The sequence below is a fragment of the Dipodomys merriami genome, unplaced genomic scaffold, assembly GCF_024711535.1.
Source record: "Dipodomys merriami isolate MVZ:Mamm:240054 unplaced genomic scaffold, mDipMer1.0.p SCAF_1, whole genome shotgun sequence".
Taxonomy (NCBI): domain Eukaryota; kingdom Metazoa; phylum Chordata; class Mammalia; order Rodentia; family Heteromyidae; genus Dipodomys; species Dipodomys merriami.
In genome coordinates this window covers 54,241,134-54,261,744 of record NW_027202270.1, presented here as the reverse complement: position 1 = coordinate 54,261,744, position 20,611 = coordinate 54,241,134, and the positions used below count along the sequence as shown (strand labels likewise).

Genomic DNA, 20,611 nt, shown 5'->3' with positions numbered 1-20,611 from the left:
TCATACTATTCCAGAACATTATTCCATTAGCTAGACCATTTCCAATCTATGGAAGTGTTTCAGTACAACATTGTCAAATGGGGCTCAAGGGATTGTCCTGGTGATTAGGTGACACCAGAGAAAGCACCCCTCCACAATGTCCCTGACTCATGGTATTAGGAATTTCATGAGGTCATTTAGACTGGTGGAAATCCCCACCACACTAACACACCCAGGTATGTCCCAGGTTCCTTGGCCTGCCTCCCCCCCACCCCCAGCCCTGCAAAAAAGAACAGAAATAAAACCTGTCGGGGTCATAATGAGAACGAGAGAAAAAGGATGTGATCTCTGAAATTTTTTTAGACAGAAGAAAATCGGATCCCTGTCATTTCAACTAGGTCTCTGTGGAGTGGACAAAGAATAGCCCTCATTGTTCACATACCGTCTGCCACTTGGCCTTTGATCGTTCTGCTTCAAATTTAGCAACTTCTTTGCGATCGTGAAAGGATACTAGCAGCTTCCAAATGCAGAGCAGGACAACCCCGATGAGGAGAATTGCCAGTGAGACCCCCAACATGATCATGAGGATGTTTGGAGGTTTGGGGCAGTCTGGGAAAACAGAAAAATTATGTTAAGAATCTAGTACAATGCCTATTTTGAGGTAGAAAAGACCGTTTCTTTCCAGTGTTAATAAAACCCAGGGCCTTGTACCTATCAGGCAAGTTTCCTACTATGAACCAACCCCAACCCACAAGAAGGTGTTTTATTTTGTTTTGTTTTTTAGACTTAAATATATTTTTATTTTATTAGCATGACCCGGACTCAAATAGCCTCATTTATCGTTAAAAAGTTTATTGTGAAGTTGCTGTACAGAAGGGTTACAGTTACGTGAGTAAGGCAATGAGTGCATTACCTGTCAATCATTGTTATCCATTCCCTTCCTTGTTGCTATCCCACTATCCCTTCCCTCCCCCACCTCCCCACCCCACCCCAAGAAGGTGATCCTTAATGCATTTCCAGCCACATGTTCTCTGTAGAAGAGGGTAAATACTAACACCTTTTGTCTTGGAAAAGTTTTTAAAACGTAATTTTTAAGTGCTGGGATTTTTATTATGTCAAAGCAGAGCAAACGATAAAGGAACAGTTTAATCACTGAAATCAAATGAATATACAGTCAGCTCCTCAGGACTCAGTTCATATTCAACCAACAGTGGATTGAAAATATTAGGAAAAATGTATCTGTGCTGAACATGTCAGTCTTTTGTCCCCTTGTAATTGTTGCTTACATAATAAGTATAATAGATTCTTAGATAGCTTTTACATTGTAATGGGTAGTCTAAGTGATCAAGAAATGATTTAAAGAATATAGGAAGAGGGCTAGGAAGGTGGCTCAGTGGTAAAGTGCTTGCCTTGCATGCCTGAGGCCCTGGGTTTGATTCCTCAGCACCACATAAGCAAAAAGAAAAAAGCTGGAAGTGGCGCTGTGGCTCAAGTGGTAGAGCGCTAGCCTTGAGCTGAAGAGCTGAGGGACAGCGCCCAGGCCCAGAGTTCAGGCCCCACGACCGGACCCCCCCCCAGAAAAAGATATGTGAAGGTTAAATGCAAGTATAAGGGCGTTGAACACTTCAACGCCCTGTACCTGCAGACATGGAGGATGAGCATATACTTAATGGTTATGCTAAAAAGTTGGAATTCCAAAGTAACAATGTATATAAGGTATTTAAAGGACCATAAAGAAGGTGGTCTTAAAGCTGGTCTCCACCAAGTACATGATAAGGTAGAAGTGGAATGTGTGTGTTTGCCACATTTGTCAATATTTTCAAGAGTCTTCTCAAATCATAAACATTCTAGGAGATTGTATTAAAATTATACAAAACCCATTCCGTATAAAGCTTTCTGTTTGCTATTGCTTCTTCTGTTTACCAAGATAATCATGGTTTTCCTTTTTATTCTGTTGAAACCTTAATGCAGTGCTGAAATTCCTGGGCAGATCCTGAACTGAAATAGGAAGGGGTGAGTTTTGCTCTCATGTGATATGCTGTAGTGTGAATTCTACCAAGTCCTTTGACCTCCTCTACACAACAAGGCATAGTTCTCTTGACTTTCCTGAGGATAGCAACAAGTAGAGGTGTTCTTTCTTCTTAAAGCCACAGCTTGCTAAGTCTTTTCCCTAAGATTCTAACTCATTGGATCTTGAATGCTACCACAGATTCATTATGAAAAGTATTCCAGGTGACTCTTATCTTGAAGGGAATTTTGGAAGTGATATGTTCTGTATGGTCCTCTCAACTTGAAAACTCTGTAAAATGGTATTTTGAATTTATTCATAGTACTAATGTAAGTTTGCAATTTTAGAGTACTTCCTTTATTGACAGCAGAATGACTAATAATCCTTGCAATATGCTTAGGAGATGATACAGCTCTTAAAGAAACATTATAATAAAGATCTTTTTCTTTCATGGGAAAAATATCTTGCATGGAAATGATCATTAACTATCTGCATCCCTTTGCAAGAAGTAAGCAAAATTCGCAGTATCTAATGAGGGGGAAAAATTATGTTTATCCTAAAGCTATTGCTCTTATCTGTTGACTAAGGAGAGTTTCTCCACATAGACTAGTCATTTTGTTGCTGAGATCCCATCTATAGCCAATCTGATCTAAGAATGATTAATGACCCCCCCACAGCATCATGTTTGACCTCACATATTTTTGTTCTTTGATAGAAGAGTAATATAATAGTAATATAAGTAATGTAATATAAGTAATATAATATAAAGTTGCTAAAGACATAGCTACTACTGTAAGGAGATCTAAAGACAATGATCTCAAAAGGCAAATGAGGTATAGCTGCCTGCCTACTTTTGTGCAGGAAGCAGCAAGATTGCACCCAGGAGGATACATGCTGGACTGCCTTTATCTTTGGCGATGAAGTGTTTAGGCTGGAGTATAACATGTTCCTGTCCAAAGCAGGATGTAGCTTGCCAAGACCTGTAGCCAGAAAGTGAATTTGGAGAGCTCTCCAGTAGGAAATAAAAAGAGGAGTAGACATGGCTTGGCTGAGATAATCATTTTAAGAGCTTTAAGTCATTGGGCTTTGTATGTTTCACAAGAAAAGATTTTAGATCTTGTGCCAGAGCAGGTGTCACACAAGAATCTTTCCTTTCCCGATCCCTGTGACATTCCTTTTTATATGCATATTGAAGATGGATTTCTTGGTGGGAGAAGAGGATGACGTCCTTTTATCCTGCATCTCTGTGTATAATGTCCCCTATTGAGTCTGAGGTCAGTGCTAATGAAAACCTCCTCAATGCCTAATGCTGCCATTCTTCCCAATCTGGTAACTCTACTATGTATAGCTATTGAGTGCTTGAGATGGGAAGCTTTCAAGTTAGGCTGTTCTTAATTCGAATTCAAATAGTAGGTATGATGAAATGTACTAATTACTAATTTTTATTTCAATTGTATGTTGAAAGTGTTACTGTTTGGGATATAATTATAAACAAAATTCACCTGATAGATCTCATTGGCCTTTTACTAGGGTCCCTAGAAAATAAATATGGTTCATGTAACAGCAAAGAGGGGCAATGCTGAGGTAATCTTCTGTTATTTAGATGTCGATTGTGATTACACAGCCAGTGGGAGGCAGTGTAGCACAATGGTTAAGAGCCTGGGCTCCCAGCCAGACTGCTGGAGTTAGTCCACCAGCTCTGTTGCTTAATTACTGGAAGAGTTAGCAAATTATTTATGTCTCTATGCCTGGGTTGCCTTACCTGTATAGCAAAATAATAGTAGTACCTGCTTTATAGATTGTTGAGGATATTAAGTAAATTACTTAGGTGAAACATATGGAATAACACCTGGTATGCAGCATTAGTTAAGGGCTCCATAAATAAGGATGCACTTTAAGTAGCTGTACTGTTGTTCCTTAACACATGCATCCTTCTTCCTTGTCAGTCCTCTAGACCATACAAGCCAGAATCCTCCAAGGAGGAACTGCAGGAATGGCTTCACAATGTCTGTCATGTTCCAGCCAGGAAGCCTCCTCAGCTGTTATTCCTTAACTTTGAAATAGCTTGTAGGCTCCAAAAGTCCCTCCAGATGTAAAAAGGAAGATGATGAAGCTCTGCCTAGGCCCACAAGCACTCTGTTGGGTACTGTTTATTGACTCCTTTTTCTATTTGCTTGGACAATACTGGAAATCATTAACCTCCCTCTCTCCTTCATCTTTTCCATTTGTCTTGTCTCTGGCCAAACTTCCAATTGCCCCCACCTGACTCCCATGTCTTCTGCTGTGGGAGGGGAGGGGAGGGACTACTAGATTCTGGGGATGAACTCTGCTCTCAGGACTTCTGCCCAGAACTTGGACAACTGTGGAGGAAGTGATGCCTCAGGGAGGCATAGGGATAAATAAAGTAAAATATTATTTAGGAATATATAAAATAAAAAGGTATCAGGGCATCTATGAATGCTTGGAAAGATGAGGTACCATATGCCCCTTTTATTGTAAGAATGAACGAAATAACAACGGGCAGTAAATGATGTGGTATATATCAGCCAAAAGCATGTTTTATCAGGGGGCGGGGAGAGGAGTAAAACCAGCTAGATAAAAAAAGCCTCTGTATTTAAACCAGGGCCTGTTCTAGGAATTTTTGTTGTTTGGGAGGCTTTTTATTCCAATAGAGTTGATATTTTAAGGGCGTTTTGATTTCAAGAAAACTTATTAAAGTCACTGTTACAGTCCCCAAAGAGAGTTGGAGAATTGGATTTGATAAAACAGATAAAGAGGAGGCAAGATTTTTGCCTTATAAAGTAATCCATTCCCACAAAGCATGATTCACCTCATTTCCTTAACTAATGACTGCAAAGTGCATTTTGGGTATGTATTTCAAAGAAGTTGCTTCACCTGAGTGTCTTAAAGAGTAAATCTCTAGCAACATCCTGCTCATCTGAACTTCAAAACCAAGTTCATAGCCACCTTTCATTTCTTGGATTATGTTGACCTGTAGCTCTGTCATTTGTTTTTGATCCTGTTTCCTTGATCGGATTATGAGATTTTGAATGTGTTTTCTGGGAATGTTGGTATTGTTTTGGTTTTTATGCTCCAAATGATGTGCATGATTTGATAGGTCCAGTTTCAAATTCAGTCCTTACTATATTATCAGCACATTGAAAGCAAACATGCACAACAAAACATCAGTGCTGTATAGCCAGCATATACTGTGGTTGTCTGAGCCAGAATTTAGGCTCAGAAAGGAGAAGGGAGGTTGAGGATAGAGTCTGATGGGATCTGATTGAACACAGGTGTTCTTGTTTGTGAGAAAATCCCAGGGAGTGTCATATCAATAATTGAAGACAGAAAATATGAGGTACATATGAGTATTGAGAACACAGTGAGGATCCTTAGTACAGTTACTCAAAGAGGGAGCTCAGCACTCTGCGTTGGGGTTGTTGTCAAAATTCAGATTCCTATGAGGGAGAATGATGGCAGGGGTGACATGTGGTTAAGGGGCATTATGATTATAAACTGATTTGTTGAATTGAAACCCATTAAAGGTAATGTTTAAAAATCAGATGCCTAGACCACACATCAGGTGTGCCGATTCAGGATACTGGCATGATATAACAAGTTTCCAGGTGAAAACTATCTAATGATTGAGTACCTTCTCTACAGACAATTGCTTTCCTACCTACTGGAAACTTGTCTCTTTCCTTTATTGAATATGAAATATTTATTTGAGCATTTTCTAAGCCCTAAATTGACTCTACAGGTCCATGTGGAGTCTTGCTGTCTTGTCTGCCTCATATTATCATTGTGTGACCATGGCTCTAAGTTACATGTCCACACATGTCTTACATTATTTCATTTAACCATACTCTTAAAACGAAAGTACCGTTATTTTTCCCATTTGATGGATGAGGAAATAGACTCTCAGAGAGGCAGGTATCTCCTAGAATGTCAAACAGCTATTTATGCTGGAATAGTATTACAGCCAAAGTTTTTCTGACTCCTCATAGTTTCAATCTGCTACACTCCTCCCTGTTAGCTGTTGAAATTATATACCTTTGTTTTTATTTCATTTGATCAGTTCGCCTTTGTACAGCTCAGCAGCCAGCTTTCAGAGAGGTGATGATTGAAACAAATAAAAATCATGCTGTTATCTGGTCTTAATAAAAGACTTGGAACAGAGCAGATTTTTAAATGAGTATCTTTCAATCTTTGGGGAAGTAGAGATATTCTACCTAAAATCTGCAAACATCTTGCCTGGCAAGCTACCAGAAGTGGCTTTGTTTTCTCCCTTGTAGTATTGCTTGGCATTGACAATGGGAGGCAGACTACCTACCTTTTTCATTGATGTTGTGAATGATGGTTTTCCCCTCATTATCTGTAGTTATTAGGAATGTAATAAGACATTCATTTTCTCCTTGCAGAGAGCAGGAAACAGAACTATCCTTTGAGAAATCTGCAGATAAATGAGTCATTCATTAGGTTAAATGAGATTCCAAAAGAGATTATTTTTAAAGTAAAGTAGTATTGAATTTTAATATGCAAATGAGAATTTTCAGTGTTGCAGAATAGGAACAGAAAAGGTTTGGAGTTTTTTTTTCCCACCAAGTGAGATTTCTAGTTTATTCATGATCCAGAAGAACAGTTCCAGATGTGGTCAATCAGGACTTATCATCAAATGTACCTATCAAACTGATGTGGGCAGGATTTCAATAGAGTGAAAGTACTGCAAGGCAGGTGCTCACAGCTGCCTGGGGAATAGAATGGCCCTGATTATGGAAATGAGGGGCTGTGTGTTCCTCTTCACTGAGAGCATCTGGAAGGAGGGCTATGTTACATTGCTGCATAGTTCGAATGGATACTGATACTTTTAGAGGGGCCTTTCTCACAAAGATGGAGTCAAGATTGCTGACCATGGACTGTCACCACAGTGAAAATAAATTAATACCAAGAAACACAGGTAGGATTGTTAATGTAGCTCAGAGAACTGTAAGGTAAAGGTAAACCTTAGATTAAAAAGAACTTGGAGTGGCACTTTGACATTCAGCACTGCTCTTTTGTTAATTAAAAACAAAAAGGTCCAGTTTTCCTCAGGTCTTTTCCAAATTGAATTTTTTCTTGCGAAGTTTGTTGAAGAGAATGAAATGAAACAAATGACAGAATTAGAGGTTAATGTAAATCTGTGATCAGAAATTTCAATGGGTCAGCTCTTCTCCCCAAATTATCCAGTGTTTTATGAATTAAACCAAAACCAAACAGCCAAACTGCTTTATAGTCCTCCTGTCTTCAGGAGACTTTTTGATGTTTACAAACACTGCTTTTTAGAAACCTGTAACTGCAACGGACCATTTACTCTTAATCTAAACTTCTAAGACATATGGCCAAATACTAGTATGTTTTGACATGATGGGTCAGAATATTAAAATGGACACTATCCAAGATAATCTTGGACACACTCTTCCTCAATTTACAACTTCTCTCTGCCTAAAATAAAATGGTGTTAATAAAAAGAATTGTATGTATTTCTCTGATTCTTATGAAGAAAAAATTAAATGACAGCTTCCTTGGGTACAAAAGTATTACAGCCACAGAAAGAAATATTAAGGGATCATTATTTGTTATCTTTGTATTGGATTTATAAGACAAAAACCCAGTAAGGTCTGTGTGAAATATGCCTTGTATTATTCATGAAAATGGACTAAGAAAACATTTAGCATTATAAATATGACTTCAGATAATAGATTTAAATGAATAAATGTTTTTGAATCAAGAGAAACATTCATTTATTTACATAGAAATCCAATTACAAATTATCCTAGTTTGGTCATTTCCAAATGCTTATGATCATCTAAATCACCTGGGAGTTTTGAAAATAGATTCTGGATGCCTTCTCTGGGTTTTCTGATGAGAGGGCTGGTGATACACGTAGAGCCTTGGACTTTGAGTGAGTGATTTAATAAGCATTTTAATAAGATGTTTCTGATTTAAAGGTTTTGGGGAAGCTCTGGGCAACTCTTGATTAGTAAAATCTGTGTTATTTCCTGTGTTTGATGGTAAATGGCACTGCATGTATAATTCATACTTTAGTTATTTTCAGATGGCCTTCATCACACCTCTGTCTTTTTCGCCACTCCAATTAACTAGACAATCTTAGAGAATCTGCCTTTGCTTGCTGGAGTGTCTTCTTCCTTCCTTCTCCTTTCTACCACAATGGTGTAGACCCACATCTTTGTTTTGAATACACTTAATGAAGAACATTTGGTTCTCAGGTAGATACGTGGATAGCTTATCATACTCATTTCAGTAATATTAATCCTGCTTTTTTATTTTCTTTTAAATAGCTGCACTGAAGCACAGGGAGGCTTACTTTTCTCAGCCAGTATTATTTAAGTTTTAATGGAACTGTGACGATGACCTTTGAGTCACGACTCCCATCTTGTTTTAATTACTTCTCCGCTCCTTTTCCTGACTGTTCTAACTCTAGATGTGGCCTGTTTCATAGTTTGGTATTGAAATAGTATTATCGAATGTGCAGTGAAAGATTTGCATAATTAGCTGCTAAGGTTTTCTTTTGTTGTTCATAAGAAATGGACTTTTATTCTTTTTTTTTAACCTTCCTTTGTGACTGCCTGCATTGCTGCCCTAGAATAATGCAGAGAAAATAAGATGTCCAGTGGTCCATGAAATCATACTTAGAGAAGGAAGAAATGTGAGAATGTTGGTGAAGTCTGGAAAGGCCCAGGAAGGATGTAAAAAACAAACTGTCTACACTACTGAGGCAAAACAACTGTATATTTTAAGACCTGAGTTCTGGGATCAGTTCTCAAGGAACATGGTTTCCAAAGAAGGGAAAACAAAAGGTTCTATCATATGGTAAGTTTAGGAATCCCTCCTTTAGTCTTCCCTGGTGATTCAAACATACACACTATTGCAAACAAAATGACTGTTCCATTTCCAAAATTTGTATAATTATGAACAATTTAGATTTTTTCACTATTATATTCAGAAATAGGATTCTATGGGACATACTTTGAATAACAATTCTGAATATGTAAATGTTGTAATAAATTAAAAACCTAACTCCTTTAGTAAAAATTAGTAAAGGGCAATGCACAAGATTAAGTCACGTGTTCTTAGGTTTGCCAGCCCAAGTCACTCACAGCACAACAGAGGACCAATTAATACAAATGATAAAGCTATGCATCTTTTATTTGACCATCCATGTCCCCATTGGGGGAAAGGGTAGGTTGCTGAATGGCCTTCTAGAAGAGCAAAGACGATATGAGCATTTGGAAATGATGTGATCAAACAATATAATAGGGGATGGGGGGGAAAGGAAAGTCAATTGCAATAAGATTTACCAAAAGGCATAATAGAAATGTGACTTTTAAATTGACAGTATGACAAATATTTTTTCTCTGAAGTTTATCCAGATTAATTTTTTTAATATTACTATTCAATATAAGTATTCTTTACTTATAGATATATTTTAAATGTAAATTTAAAATTTAAATATGTTTTAAATGTAAATATATGTTTTAAATATATGTGTATATGTATGTGTTCTAGATATTAGTAATTCAATTGTTATTTTCATTCTCCAGGTTAGAATTGTATCCCCATCTTTAAAGGATAGTTTAGTTAGAGACACACACACACACAAAATCAACATTTTAAATCTGCTTAATCTTTTTCTCAAATCGAAGCAATTATGATCACTTACTCAGAAACAAATATACTTAAATATAGTTACTACTCCATACACACCATCATGAGTTACATGTTTTCAAGACTTCTTGCTTTTCTCCTCAGGCACATTAGATTTCCCGTGTTGCCAGTAAATAAAGTTCTTGTCATTTGCAGGACATTTTCTGCAATTTTTGCTCATTTCCCAGAGATAACTAGTTAAGTCTACTCAGTGTTTGGTGGGAAATGAGCCTAAAAGGATATATGGAAACTCAGTACCTGTCACTAGTCTAACATGGGTTCCCAAAGTGCTGCCTCACTCAGGGCATTGATGTGTCTTATCTGCTCAATTAGTCTCAGGCACACACCATGTTGTCCCATTTATTGTTATTTGGCATGTTTATCCTTGTTCAGCAGAAAAGCACAGATGAGGGGTTTTATGAGCACTGATCATACCCCTTACATATGGAAATGTAGTCAGAACTCTCAATTTTGAGTAAAAGTAAATTATTTTCCAAAGAACATAAATGCCATTCTATTATTCCATTTTGGAAGTAGGTTAATTTCTGTTCTAATTCCATTTAGTCAAAGTACATGTTGTCTTCACTATTTCCCTTTACCTGAGACACACATTGGTTATTTCTATCATGTGTACGGAGTAATAATTTTACCTGAGCAGTGTGATAATGTGAAATTTATAAAGATGCAAAGCCAAATTCCACTCCATTGTCCTTTTGGGAAAAATGAATCTTCTTTGTTTTAAAGTGGTTCACAAGTTATTACTTTTTTTAATGTGGCGATCCCAGCCAAAATGCAATGGATTTAGATATTTGAGATGAAATCTTACTCTTAGCATGCATCTCATTTTAAGTAATTAAATTTAAAAGGACAAATGAAAGCAAAAGCTTTGTTTGCTTAGCAGTTAGATATAATAAGGACATCATGAATTTTGGGGATGAGGCCAAAGGGAATTAAATATACGGCCACATCATGCCCGTGTTTGGAAGGATGAGAGTAAAAGCACTAGATGAAGTGGGGTGGGGGAAAATGGCCATGAACAGAAATTGCCTAACAACTGGGAGCTTCAGCCAGGCAAACTGTTTTATAGCTGGCTTTATCGTATCTTGAAATAAGGCAATCAGATGATAGAGGATGATTTTAGATGGGGCAGGGGGTTAGCACTTAGCTATTTCTTCAATTTTCTCCGTTTTTAGTTTGGAAAATAAACTATTCTGGAATTCTCTACAATTGCATTTGTTAAGCAGAGGTGAACTTGCCAACAGAGCTGAAGTCCAATAAAATAGCTATGAATTTAAATTGCTCACATCCCACGCCAGCAAGTTTTTGGCCTTATAAAATGCATATACTTCAAAAAAAAAAAAGAGTATGAATGTAATGCCCTGGTGTAAATGGGGTCAAGCTACTGATACCCCTTGATTTGCAGAGTTTCTGCCTCGGAGGAACTATGTAGAGGAAATGAATAGGATTTAAGACAAGTAGCACCTTCTTCCTCACTGATCGTCGCCCCAATCAGTTTGCATTTGTCCACACATTCTTCTCGAGCCTGGCCATCTGTAGACAGGTGACATTCAATACAGCTTCTGTGGACAGAATTTAACAGAATTTGTTGGTTCATATTGATGGAAACTAGACATGTAGCTAGATATTGCTTTACTATTCTTGTTGCAGGTTGTACTCCAGGAGTGTCTTATAGATGACATTGGGCCTTTTGCTACTTTCAGAAATATGTCCAAGATGACACTGAATTATTCTGAATTCCACTTAGTAATCAATGTTCCCTGAGCCAGCCTTGATAACAGCTACTATAATCATTTTTCTCTAGTGATTATGGCTGATTGGTTAAGAAAAAATTGTTTCAGGTTTTGATTTAGCTCTATATTTTCATTTTACTTTTTCCTAGGGAGAATTTATATTCATAAATATGATTAGTGTCTGGACAAAGTTATGAATGACGTAACACAAATAATCTATATCTCAACCAGAATTTTAAGAATGATTAGTGGTCCTAATATATCTCAGAATGATTATTTAAAAAATTCACTTTTCTGTTACTTTTTTTTGCAGAAGTTCAAGCTTTGATAAGGATTATTTTTAAAGCTTAGAATCATGCCTGAATCTTCATTAATTCAAGCTTTTAAATAAAAGATTGCTACTTATAGAAGAGTACTTCCAAGGACATAAGGAAATTAAGCTACCTTAAAGCTGTCTAGGGCAAAGTAAAATTTAGAGTCTACATTAATCTTGGGCTACAAATCACTTAACAAATAGTTTGTGCTTGGAGCAAGCCAAAACAGTCCAAGTTTTCTGAGATTCTATTTTAGATGCTTCTCCCCATGCACCATGGGTATGTGTACTCTGCTTGAAGCCCTCTACCCCCACCCCATACCCCCTAAGTCTCAACCAAAGCTACACTCTTTGGGCAAGCCTTTCCTAACCAGAGACATAGCTAGCTCCTTGCAATGGAGCCCCAGAGCTCCTCTACAAGAGGGACCTGTGGAATGGAAACAGAGGACTTGTGAAGTTGCCTTTGCATTATAAGTACTATGTCTAAATTATATGGTAGCTTGGTGAGGGCCTGGTGAAGCTTGGGAATTCCTTTGCACATCTCTCAGGGGCTTCCCTAGCTAAACTGGCAGGTCTTCCCTTGCTCTGTAGTTCAATAGAAGATTTTTGCATGCGCTTTGGGAATGGCAGCCCAGGAATCTCTGTAAGTACTTTTAAAAGCATCTATCTTTCCCATTAGATTCTCAAAACCTGTGAAAGTAGTAGTCTTCTCTGCTTGATCATGGCCTAACACTATTCTTGGCATTCAGCAGGTATTTAATAGATAAATGAACATATGTACAAATAAATGAATGGATGAATTTCAAAACTTGTAACAAAAACACCAAGAAGATCATTCTGACTCCCAACTTTAAACTATTTTGGTTTTTGATTTATATCTTATAAACCAGATTTGAGATTGAATCAAGTCAGGCACTGGTGGCTCATACCTGTAATCCTAGCTACTCAGGAGGCTGAGATTGGAGGATCACAGTTTGAAGCCAGCCTAGGCAGGAAAGTTCATGAGACTCCTGTCTCCGATAAATTACTCAAAAAAAGCTAGAAGTGGCAGTGTGGCTTAAGTGATGGAGTTCTAGCCTTGAACTAAAGAAACTCAGGGATATCACCCATACCTTGAGTTCAAGCTCCAGGACTCACACACACACACACACACACACACACACACACACACACACACACACACACACACACACACACACACACACACAGACTGAATCATGTTTACAGAGGAGATAGAAAGTAATGGCTCTCCTGCATATGCTAGCTAGGGAAGTACCCTTCCCTTGAGCTATATCTTCAGCTCTTTTGTTTGTATTTTGTTTTTGAGACAGAATCTCACTATTGTTACCAGAAAGCTTTTTTTGTTTTTTTTTTGGTCAGTCATGGGGCTTGAACTCTGGGCCTGAACACTGTCCTTCGGCTCTTCAGCTCAAGGCTAGTACTCTACCACTTGAGCCACTGTGCCACTTCCAGTTTTCTGGTCATTAATTGGAGGCAAGAGTCTCACAGATGGGCTGGCTTTGAACTGTGATCTTCAGATCTCAGCCTCTTGAGTAGCTAGGATTACAGGTGTGAGCCACCAGCACCTGGCTACCAGAAAGCTTTACACTCAAGATCCTTCTGTCTCTGTCTCCTAGGCAGCTGGAATTACAGGCATGTGCCACTATGATTGGCTACTTAAGTGAACAGTTTTACTTCCCCCTTGCCATGGATTGAATCCAGGGCCTCATACATACTAAGTAAGCATCTACCACTATGCTGAAGCCCCAGTCTGACATGTTACATTTGATTCTATTCAAAGAAGTCTAGTCATGCCATACACTTCTGACACATGTCATTGCCATAGCCAGTGACTGAGAAGTCTGGCCATGCACATGGTGAATGACCACTGCATGAAAATTAATCTAAGTACCAGTTAATGAAAAAATGCATATTTTCTGCATAGTACATTATAATACTGATAGGTAGCAGTTTAGGAAATGTAAAGGCAACCTAAAATGTAACAAAACTCCTAAAATAAAATGTAACTCCTAGGTAACTGCAGTCCTGTAGACTGGACCTAGGGTTAGGAATTTCTCACAGGCAATCTCAATAAGTGTTCAAACCCCAAAGACTTACAATGCTTACAATGTTCTCACCACAAAGACAACCCACTTTCATTCTATTGAAGGTATAATTGCAACCGGTACTTTGAACTGTTTTTTCTGCCATGAATTACCTGAAAGCAGGAGAAAACCCTGGCTCTCATTTTGCATTTGTCTTTGTTCTAAGTTATTCTCTCCAGAATCACCTTGCAGTCGCCATGGGTTCTAGGAAAGCAAGGACTGATGGATAACATTTTTATGACTAAAACTACCCCTAAAGGAACAGCGGAACCTTGCAGGACAGATCACCCTAAAATGAGGGTAATTACAGGTAATGATCAGGTTGCACTCTGGAGCCAGAGAAGTCATATCCTGGAAACCAAATAGTGAGACAGTGATAACAACTTTTCCAGGAACCCAGGAAAACCAGAAGGGAGATCATGACCAGCCAGGACACACCTGTAACTGGGCCTCTTAAACTATGTCTCTGTTCCAGTGCCTGCTGCTAATTGTTCCTCCACTTAGACCAAGTGCTCAGGTCTGTATTCCGAAGATGGCTGAAGGTGAACTAAAGTGCCATTTCCCTGTGGCAATCTATACCACACAATCTCTTTCTTTCCATATTTTTCTCCTAATTAACTTTCCTATCACTTTCATTATGTTGGAGTCCTGCCTGAATTCTCAGATTGGACTCCAGGAATGAGTTCGATTAGCCTCACTGACTTCCTGGTAACAATTCTGTCTCATGCCACAGTCAACATAAATGTGCTTCGCCTGAACCACAAATTTTGCCCCAATTTGACAAAGAAGTTAGAAAATAAGAAAATGTGGGGTTCTTTTGGTCATTGTTACTGTTTTCATAGGATAAAAATTAATACACAATAGCTATGTATAAAAATTAATACACAATAGCTATGTACAATGACAAACCACAAAAAGGCACCAAAGAGCACAGGCAATAAAAGTAGAGGGGCACGGGCTGGGAAAGCTGAGATTTTGCTGAGCATCATCTTATTATGGTCATATGTACATAACTATTGAGCTATTGTGATCCTCTTCTAGGACTATCCTAGTCATATATTAATACAAATGAGGGAAGCTATGGGGCCTATATTTCTGGTCTAATTCACTTAATATGATTTTCTCCAAGACATAGAAACACAAGGTTTTCCTTTGTTGATGTTTTTAATGTACTATATTATTTTTTTTGCATTTTTTCTTTTTTTTCCTGTCACTTATTGTCACTGTATTTGATTTTGGTACCCTGTGTATTGTGTATACAGTTATCTGAATTTGGGAAGGGAAGGGGAACAACAAAACAGTGAGACAAAGGACAAAGGGAAAACCAACACAACAGTGATCCTCACAAGACAGCATGTTGGAAATGAGCTTTACAACTTGGGGGGCTTTGGGGGGGAGGGAAAGTGGGAGAAAAATGAGGGAGGGGTGACAATGTTTGACAAGAAATGTACTCACTACCTTACATAGGTAACTGTAACTCCTCTGTCTATCACCTTGACAATAAAATTAAAATTAAAAAAATTTTGCCAGTCCAGGGGCTTGAACTCAGGGCCTAGATGCTGTCCCTGAGCTGCTTTTGCTCAAGGCTAGCACTCTACCACTTGAGCCACAGCACCACTTTTGGCTTTTTCTGCTTATGTGGTGCTGAGGAACCGAACCCAGGACCTCAGGCATGCTCAGCAAGCACTCTACTACGGAGCCACCTTCCCAGCCTCCAAATTAAATTTAAAAAAAAAAAGAAAAATAAAAAGAAAAAAGAAAAACAAATTTAAAAAAAGAAAGAAAAGAAAGCTGAGATTGTCTTTTTGCTTCCTACCTCCATCAGTCTATGGATAGGAATGAGTCCACCCCAAGGTCAGGAGTTAAACTTATAGATAAGAAAGAAGATTGGCTTACTTCACTCAATATAATTTTTTCCAAGTCTTTCCATTTCCTAACAAATGGGGCAATGTCATTCTTTCTGATGGAGGCATAGAATTCCATTGTGCATATATACCAAAATTTTCTAGATCCATTCATCTACCGAGGGGCATCTGGGTTGCTTCCATATCTTAACTATGGTGAATAATGCTGCGATAAACATGGTTGTGCTGGTAAGCCAGGCCCAAAGAAACATAGGTCCCATGGTTTCCCCTATTTGCAATAACTTGTATAAGTTAGGACAAGCAGAAAAGGTCAAAAGCTATGTACATATGAACAAATAAGATGATGTTAAGTGAAATGAACCCCAAGATAGGGACACAAATGCTTTTTTTTTCTTGCTTGCTATTGTTTTTAATGTATGTATAATGCATTATGTGATTTTTTTTGTTTCTTTGGTATGTTCCTCCCCCACAGTATAATCGGTTTTCCCTGTATTTGATGTCCGTGCCCTGAATCTTGTTTATACATTTTTCTAATTTGGGGAGGGGAAGGGAAATAACAAAATGTTGAAATAGGGATACAGGTTGACCTATTGTAACAATGAGATGTACAAGACACTATGTTGAAAACAAACTTTACAACTTGGGTGGGTGGGGAGGGAGTAGTTGGGGAGGTGGGGAAGGAAGGGATGATAGGGGGAAAACAAAGGAGGAGGCAACAATGCTCCATAAGAAATGTACTCATTACCTTACTCATGTAACTGTAACCCCTCTGTACAGCATTTTTACAATAAAAAACTTGTTAAAAAAAGAAAGCAGATGGGGGGACACCCCCACCCCAAGACTGCAGGTGGGTGGCAGCAGAATCCCTCCAGGGCATTTCTTTTGCGGCTGCTATTGGAACTCAGAGGCCATCTGAGACATGGCTCCACTTTGTTGTCTGTAGCAGATATGCCACACTATGATTGTGGATAAGATGGGGAGGAGAAGGAGGGGAAAGAAGAAAAGGGAAGGAGAGAGAAAGAGAGAAGAGAGGATAGAAAGCTGGGAGAGAGGGAGAAACAAGAGAGAAAGAGGAGAGGAGAGAGTGAAGAGAGGAGAGAGAAGAGAGAAGAGAGGGGAGAAAGAAATGAGACAGAGATGAGAGAAAAAGATGAGAGAGAGAGAGAGGTGAGAAAACACAAGAGAGGAGAGGGGTGAGGGCAGGAGGGGAAAAGAGGGAAGGGAGAGGAGAGGAGAAGAGAGAGGGGGAGAGACTCACTATCTTCCCAGGATCCTAGCCATATTGTGCTTTCGTATGTTTTGATGAATGTTCAGAGACCAAACCCAGTAAAGACAATGTGGGCTCTGAATTTACAAAATGTCCTCAGCACTTTGATCCACAAAGGGGACCAAGGGATGTAGAGGCATTACCGTTTAGAGTGGCAGGGGTCACCACAGGTAGGACAGCGTTCGCAGGTGGGTCCCGAGGCTCCGGGGTTCGTGCAGACACACTTGCCGCACACGCAGTCCCCTCGCCCACTGCAGAGTGCTCCGTCTTCAGAGACGCACGCGTCAGTGCTGGTTGTGCAGTTGCAGTACTCGCCGGTCCAGCCACCCCTGCACATGCATTCGCCGCAGTCACAGTCCCCATTATCTGTAAAACACGTTTCATGTGACTCCTGGTCCAACTTAGGTTGCAAGTTTGCTCAACGCTATTAAAAAAAACTATATATAAAAACAACTACAATAAAAGTCTGTATGAGAGGGAGAAGGGGAATTTAATGTGCCTGTGTGCATATACATTTAGTGTGTACATACATTTTCTCTCTCGTATAAGTATATTCTACTCAAAAGACATTTGAATGAAAGATTAATTGAAATTCGTCTGCATCTATGATGTCAAGACATATTGCAGCTGTGTAATTCATAATTGAATCAATTAATTCAAAGCTAAGAAGAACGAAGTGATTTGGGCCAATGCTACTAATTTTGAGATGTAAGCGATGTTTAAAATTACAATGCTGTTTTGTTTCTTCTATGAAAGGGAAAACGTAGGAGCAATTTCTAAAGTGTAGTATTCTGAAAAATGATTTATGAGTATCATTAGATGAAATGTGCCTTTCCAAATGCCTCGAGAATGCCCATATATTACTATATGTAAAAATGAATTGGCAGAAAATAAGAAAACCCTTACTGATAGAGTGAGGAATGACCATGAGGGCAAAACCCCGAAACATCCCTTGCAGAATTTAGAAACCCTTCTCTACCAGCCTCTAGAGCCAATAACCTGGCCAATTGCTATCTCCAAGCAGCCAGTCATCTTGAGTACCTGCTCCTGTAACAACACCTTCTTCGTATTGATCTCATGTAGAGGGAAGACAATAACCAAAGATCAAGACAAAATTACCAGGCTCTTTTCAGAGGGATCGATCTTTCTGGAATGCCATTGACAAATAACTCTAAGTGCATCATAGCAAGAGTGTTTTCTCGAATGCTCTTTGCCAATACAGTTCCTATCTCTTAGAATCAAATTATCAGAGACTAATGGAATTTGGGCAATGCACAAAAGAAATCAGTGAAGCCCTCTGTCTTTGAGTGCTTCAGGGTGGTGGAAGAAGTTGTGTGAGACACAAAAAATGTGGTCATAGCATTTCAGAAAAGCAGCAGCTAGCCACATACATTAGTTGTAAAATAAATGGGATCCACACAAGCTGGGAAGCAGTGCCATGTGTGGTGAGCATTGCAAATTATAGCATCAGAATCTGTTCATGATGCCACACTCACTTTTTATTCCTACACCAAACCCTGTGTCTGGCACAGACTAATACTGCATCACCTAGTTGAATTTAAATAATCATATTTATTTTTTTATTATATCTTTAAAAAGATATAATAGAGAGTAACAGCTCTGATGAATGAACAGAATAACTTTGATTCACAATTAAGGGTCATGATTGAAGTTACTACAAATAAAACATTAGAGAAGTTTTCTGAGTCCAACTGAAAACACTTTTATTTTCTTTCTCTCTCTCTTCCTCTCTTTCTCTCTGCCTTTCTCTCTTCCTTTCTTCCTTCCTGTCTTTCTCTCCCTCTCTTTCTTTTCCTTCCTTCCTTCCTTCCTTCTTTCCTTCCTTCCTTCCTTCCTTTCTTCCTTTTTAAAATTTTTTTAATTTTTATTGTGAGAATACTGTACAGAGGAGTTAAAATTACATGGGCAAGATAAAGAGTACATTTCTTATCAAGCATTGTTGCCTCCTCTTTGTTTCCCCTTCTCATCCCTTCCCTTCCTTCCTTCCTTCCTTCCTTCCTTTCTTCCTTCCTTCCTTCCTTCCTTCCTTTCTTTCTTTCTTTCTTTCTTTCTTTCTTTCTTTCTTTCTTTCTTTCTTTCTTTCTTTCTTTCTTTCTTTCTTTTCTCTCACTTTCTTTTAATTTCTCTCTTTGTCCCTCCATACTTCCACCCCTCCCCTCCCCTAATCCTGGTTCTTGAGCTGTCTTTGAGCTTCTTTTGCTCAAGGCTAGCATTCTACTGCTTGAGCCACAGTGCCACTTCTGGCTTTTTCTGTTTATGTGGTACTGAGGAATTGAACTCAGGGCTTCATAATACTAGGCAAGCACTCTACCACTGAGCCACATTCCCAGCCCCACTGGTACATTTTCTAAATAGAATTTATTTAGCAATTGCTGTATCTGATTCAAAGAGAGCACCATGTCAGACCTTCCTAAGTGCAATAAACAGATTAAGCCAAGTCTTTCTGCTAGTATTTCTCCCCTATCCCAAACACATAGAAAGACAATCAGGAAAGGTTATGTGGCTGGGCATAGGTTGGTCATTCCTGCAGCCTTCCATCGCTTTCATTCAGGATGAAATACAGAAAGCGGGGGAGGGGAGAGCGGGGTGAGGGGAGATGGGAAGGGGAAACAAAGGTGGAGGCAACAATGCTTGATAAGAAATGTACTCATTACCTTGCCCATGTAATTGTAACCCCTCTGTATGGTATTTTCACAATAAAAAAAGAAATACAGAAAGGGCTAGTATCTCTATTAGATTATACTTGGGGTTTGTTTGTTTATTTTAAAAATAATTTCAATTAAAATGTATTTAAAAATACAGTGTGGGATTCTGCTAAATGCAACCTTTTCATGATACAGTGACATCTTTGGCAGGCTTCACGTCATCTCCAGATCATGTCCTGCTTGTATCATGAATAAAGGGCACCAATCAGAATATGGAACACACCATGGAATCAGAAAATTAGGGAAGGGAGATGAGTCTCAACTGTGCCAGAGCCTAGGTTTTCTTCTCTTGTTAGGGTTTGTAGTGGGAAGGCAAATTCTGTCAGAAGAGCCTATTGGCTCTCTCCTACCATGTACAGGAGACAAGAACAGTAGTAAGGGTTGCAAAGCCTTTTCCTGACACTTGACCCGCAGCAGTGGAAGATGGTCTTGCCACAACCTACCTCCACACAGCAGCCCTTTGTGTCTCACACAGGAGAAATTGTCACACTGGCAGTATGGCCCATAAATGTTCCCATAAGGAGATAAGTGGCAGATGCATTGTCCACAGTAGCAGTCGCCCCTTCCACTGCATGATGGATGGTCTGGGGCCTCCTTGCAGGAATCTGTGCTCAGTGTGTCCTCGCCACACTCGCAATGGGGCCCCATGTGTCCAGGGTTGCAGGCACACACACCACACTGGAAGGAGCCGTTCCCATTGTGGCATTTAGAGCTGTTCACTTCCACCTCTTTCTGGCAATCGCAATCACATTCTGAACTCACAAGTATTTCCAGGGTGTCCCCCAGCCCCACGGGCTTTATGAGAATATGCCTACTTCTTCTCTCACAGTTCGGTACAGTCACAGTCACGTTGAATGAAACCTGGAAAAGAAAATACGAATTATTTGCTTCTT

The 20,611-nt window shown here is 39.0% G+C and overlaps 1 protein-coding gene across 7 annotated transcripts in view; it reads right to left on the bottom strand.

Moving 5' to 3' along the window:
* Positions 1-20,611, bottom strand: part of Itgb6 (integrin subunit beta 6) — a 127,749-nt gene that overhangs the window by 7,293 nt on the left and 99,845 nt on the right. For all 7 annotated transcript variants that reach the window (XM_070022355.1, XM_070022341.1, XM_070022310.1 and 4 more), the window contains 5 exons: positions 20,162-20,579; positions 17,136-17,358; positions 11,174-11,271; positions 6,321-6,440; positions 422-588 (listed from right to left, as the gene is read on the bottom strand). In XM_070022355.1, the coding sequence (XP_069878456.1) occupies positions 422-588; positions 6,321-6,440; positions 11,174-11,271; positions 17,136-17,358; positions 20,162-20,579 (1,026 nt within the window). The remainder of the gene's footprint in view (positions 1-421; positions 589-6,320; positions 6,441-11,173; positions 11,272-17,135; positions 17,359-20,161; positions 20,580-20,611) is intronic.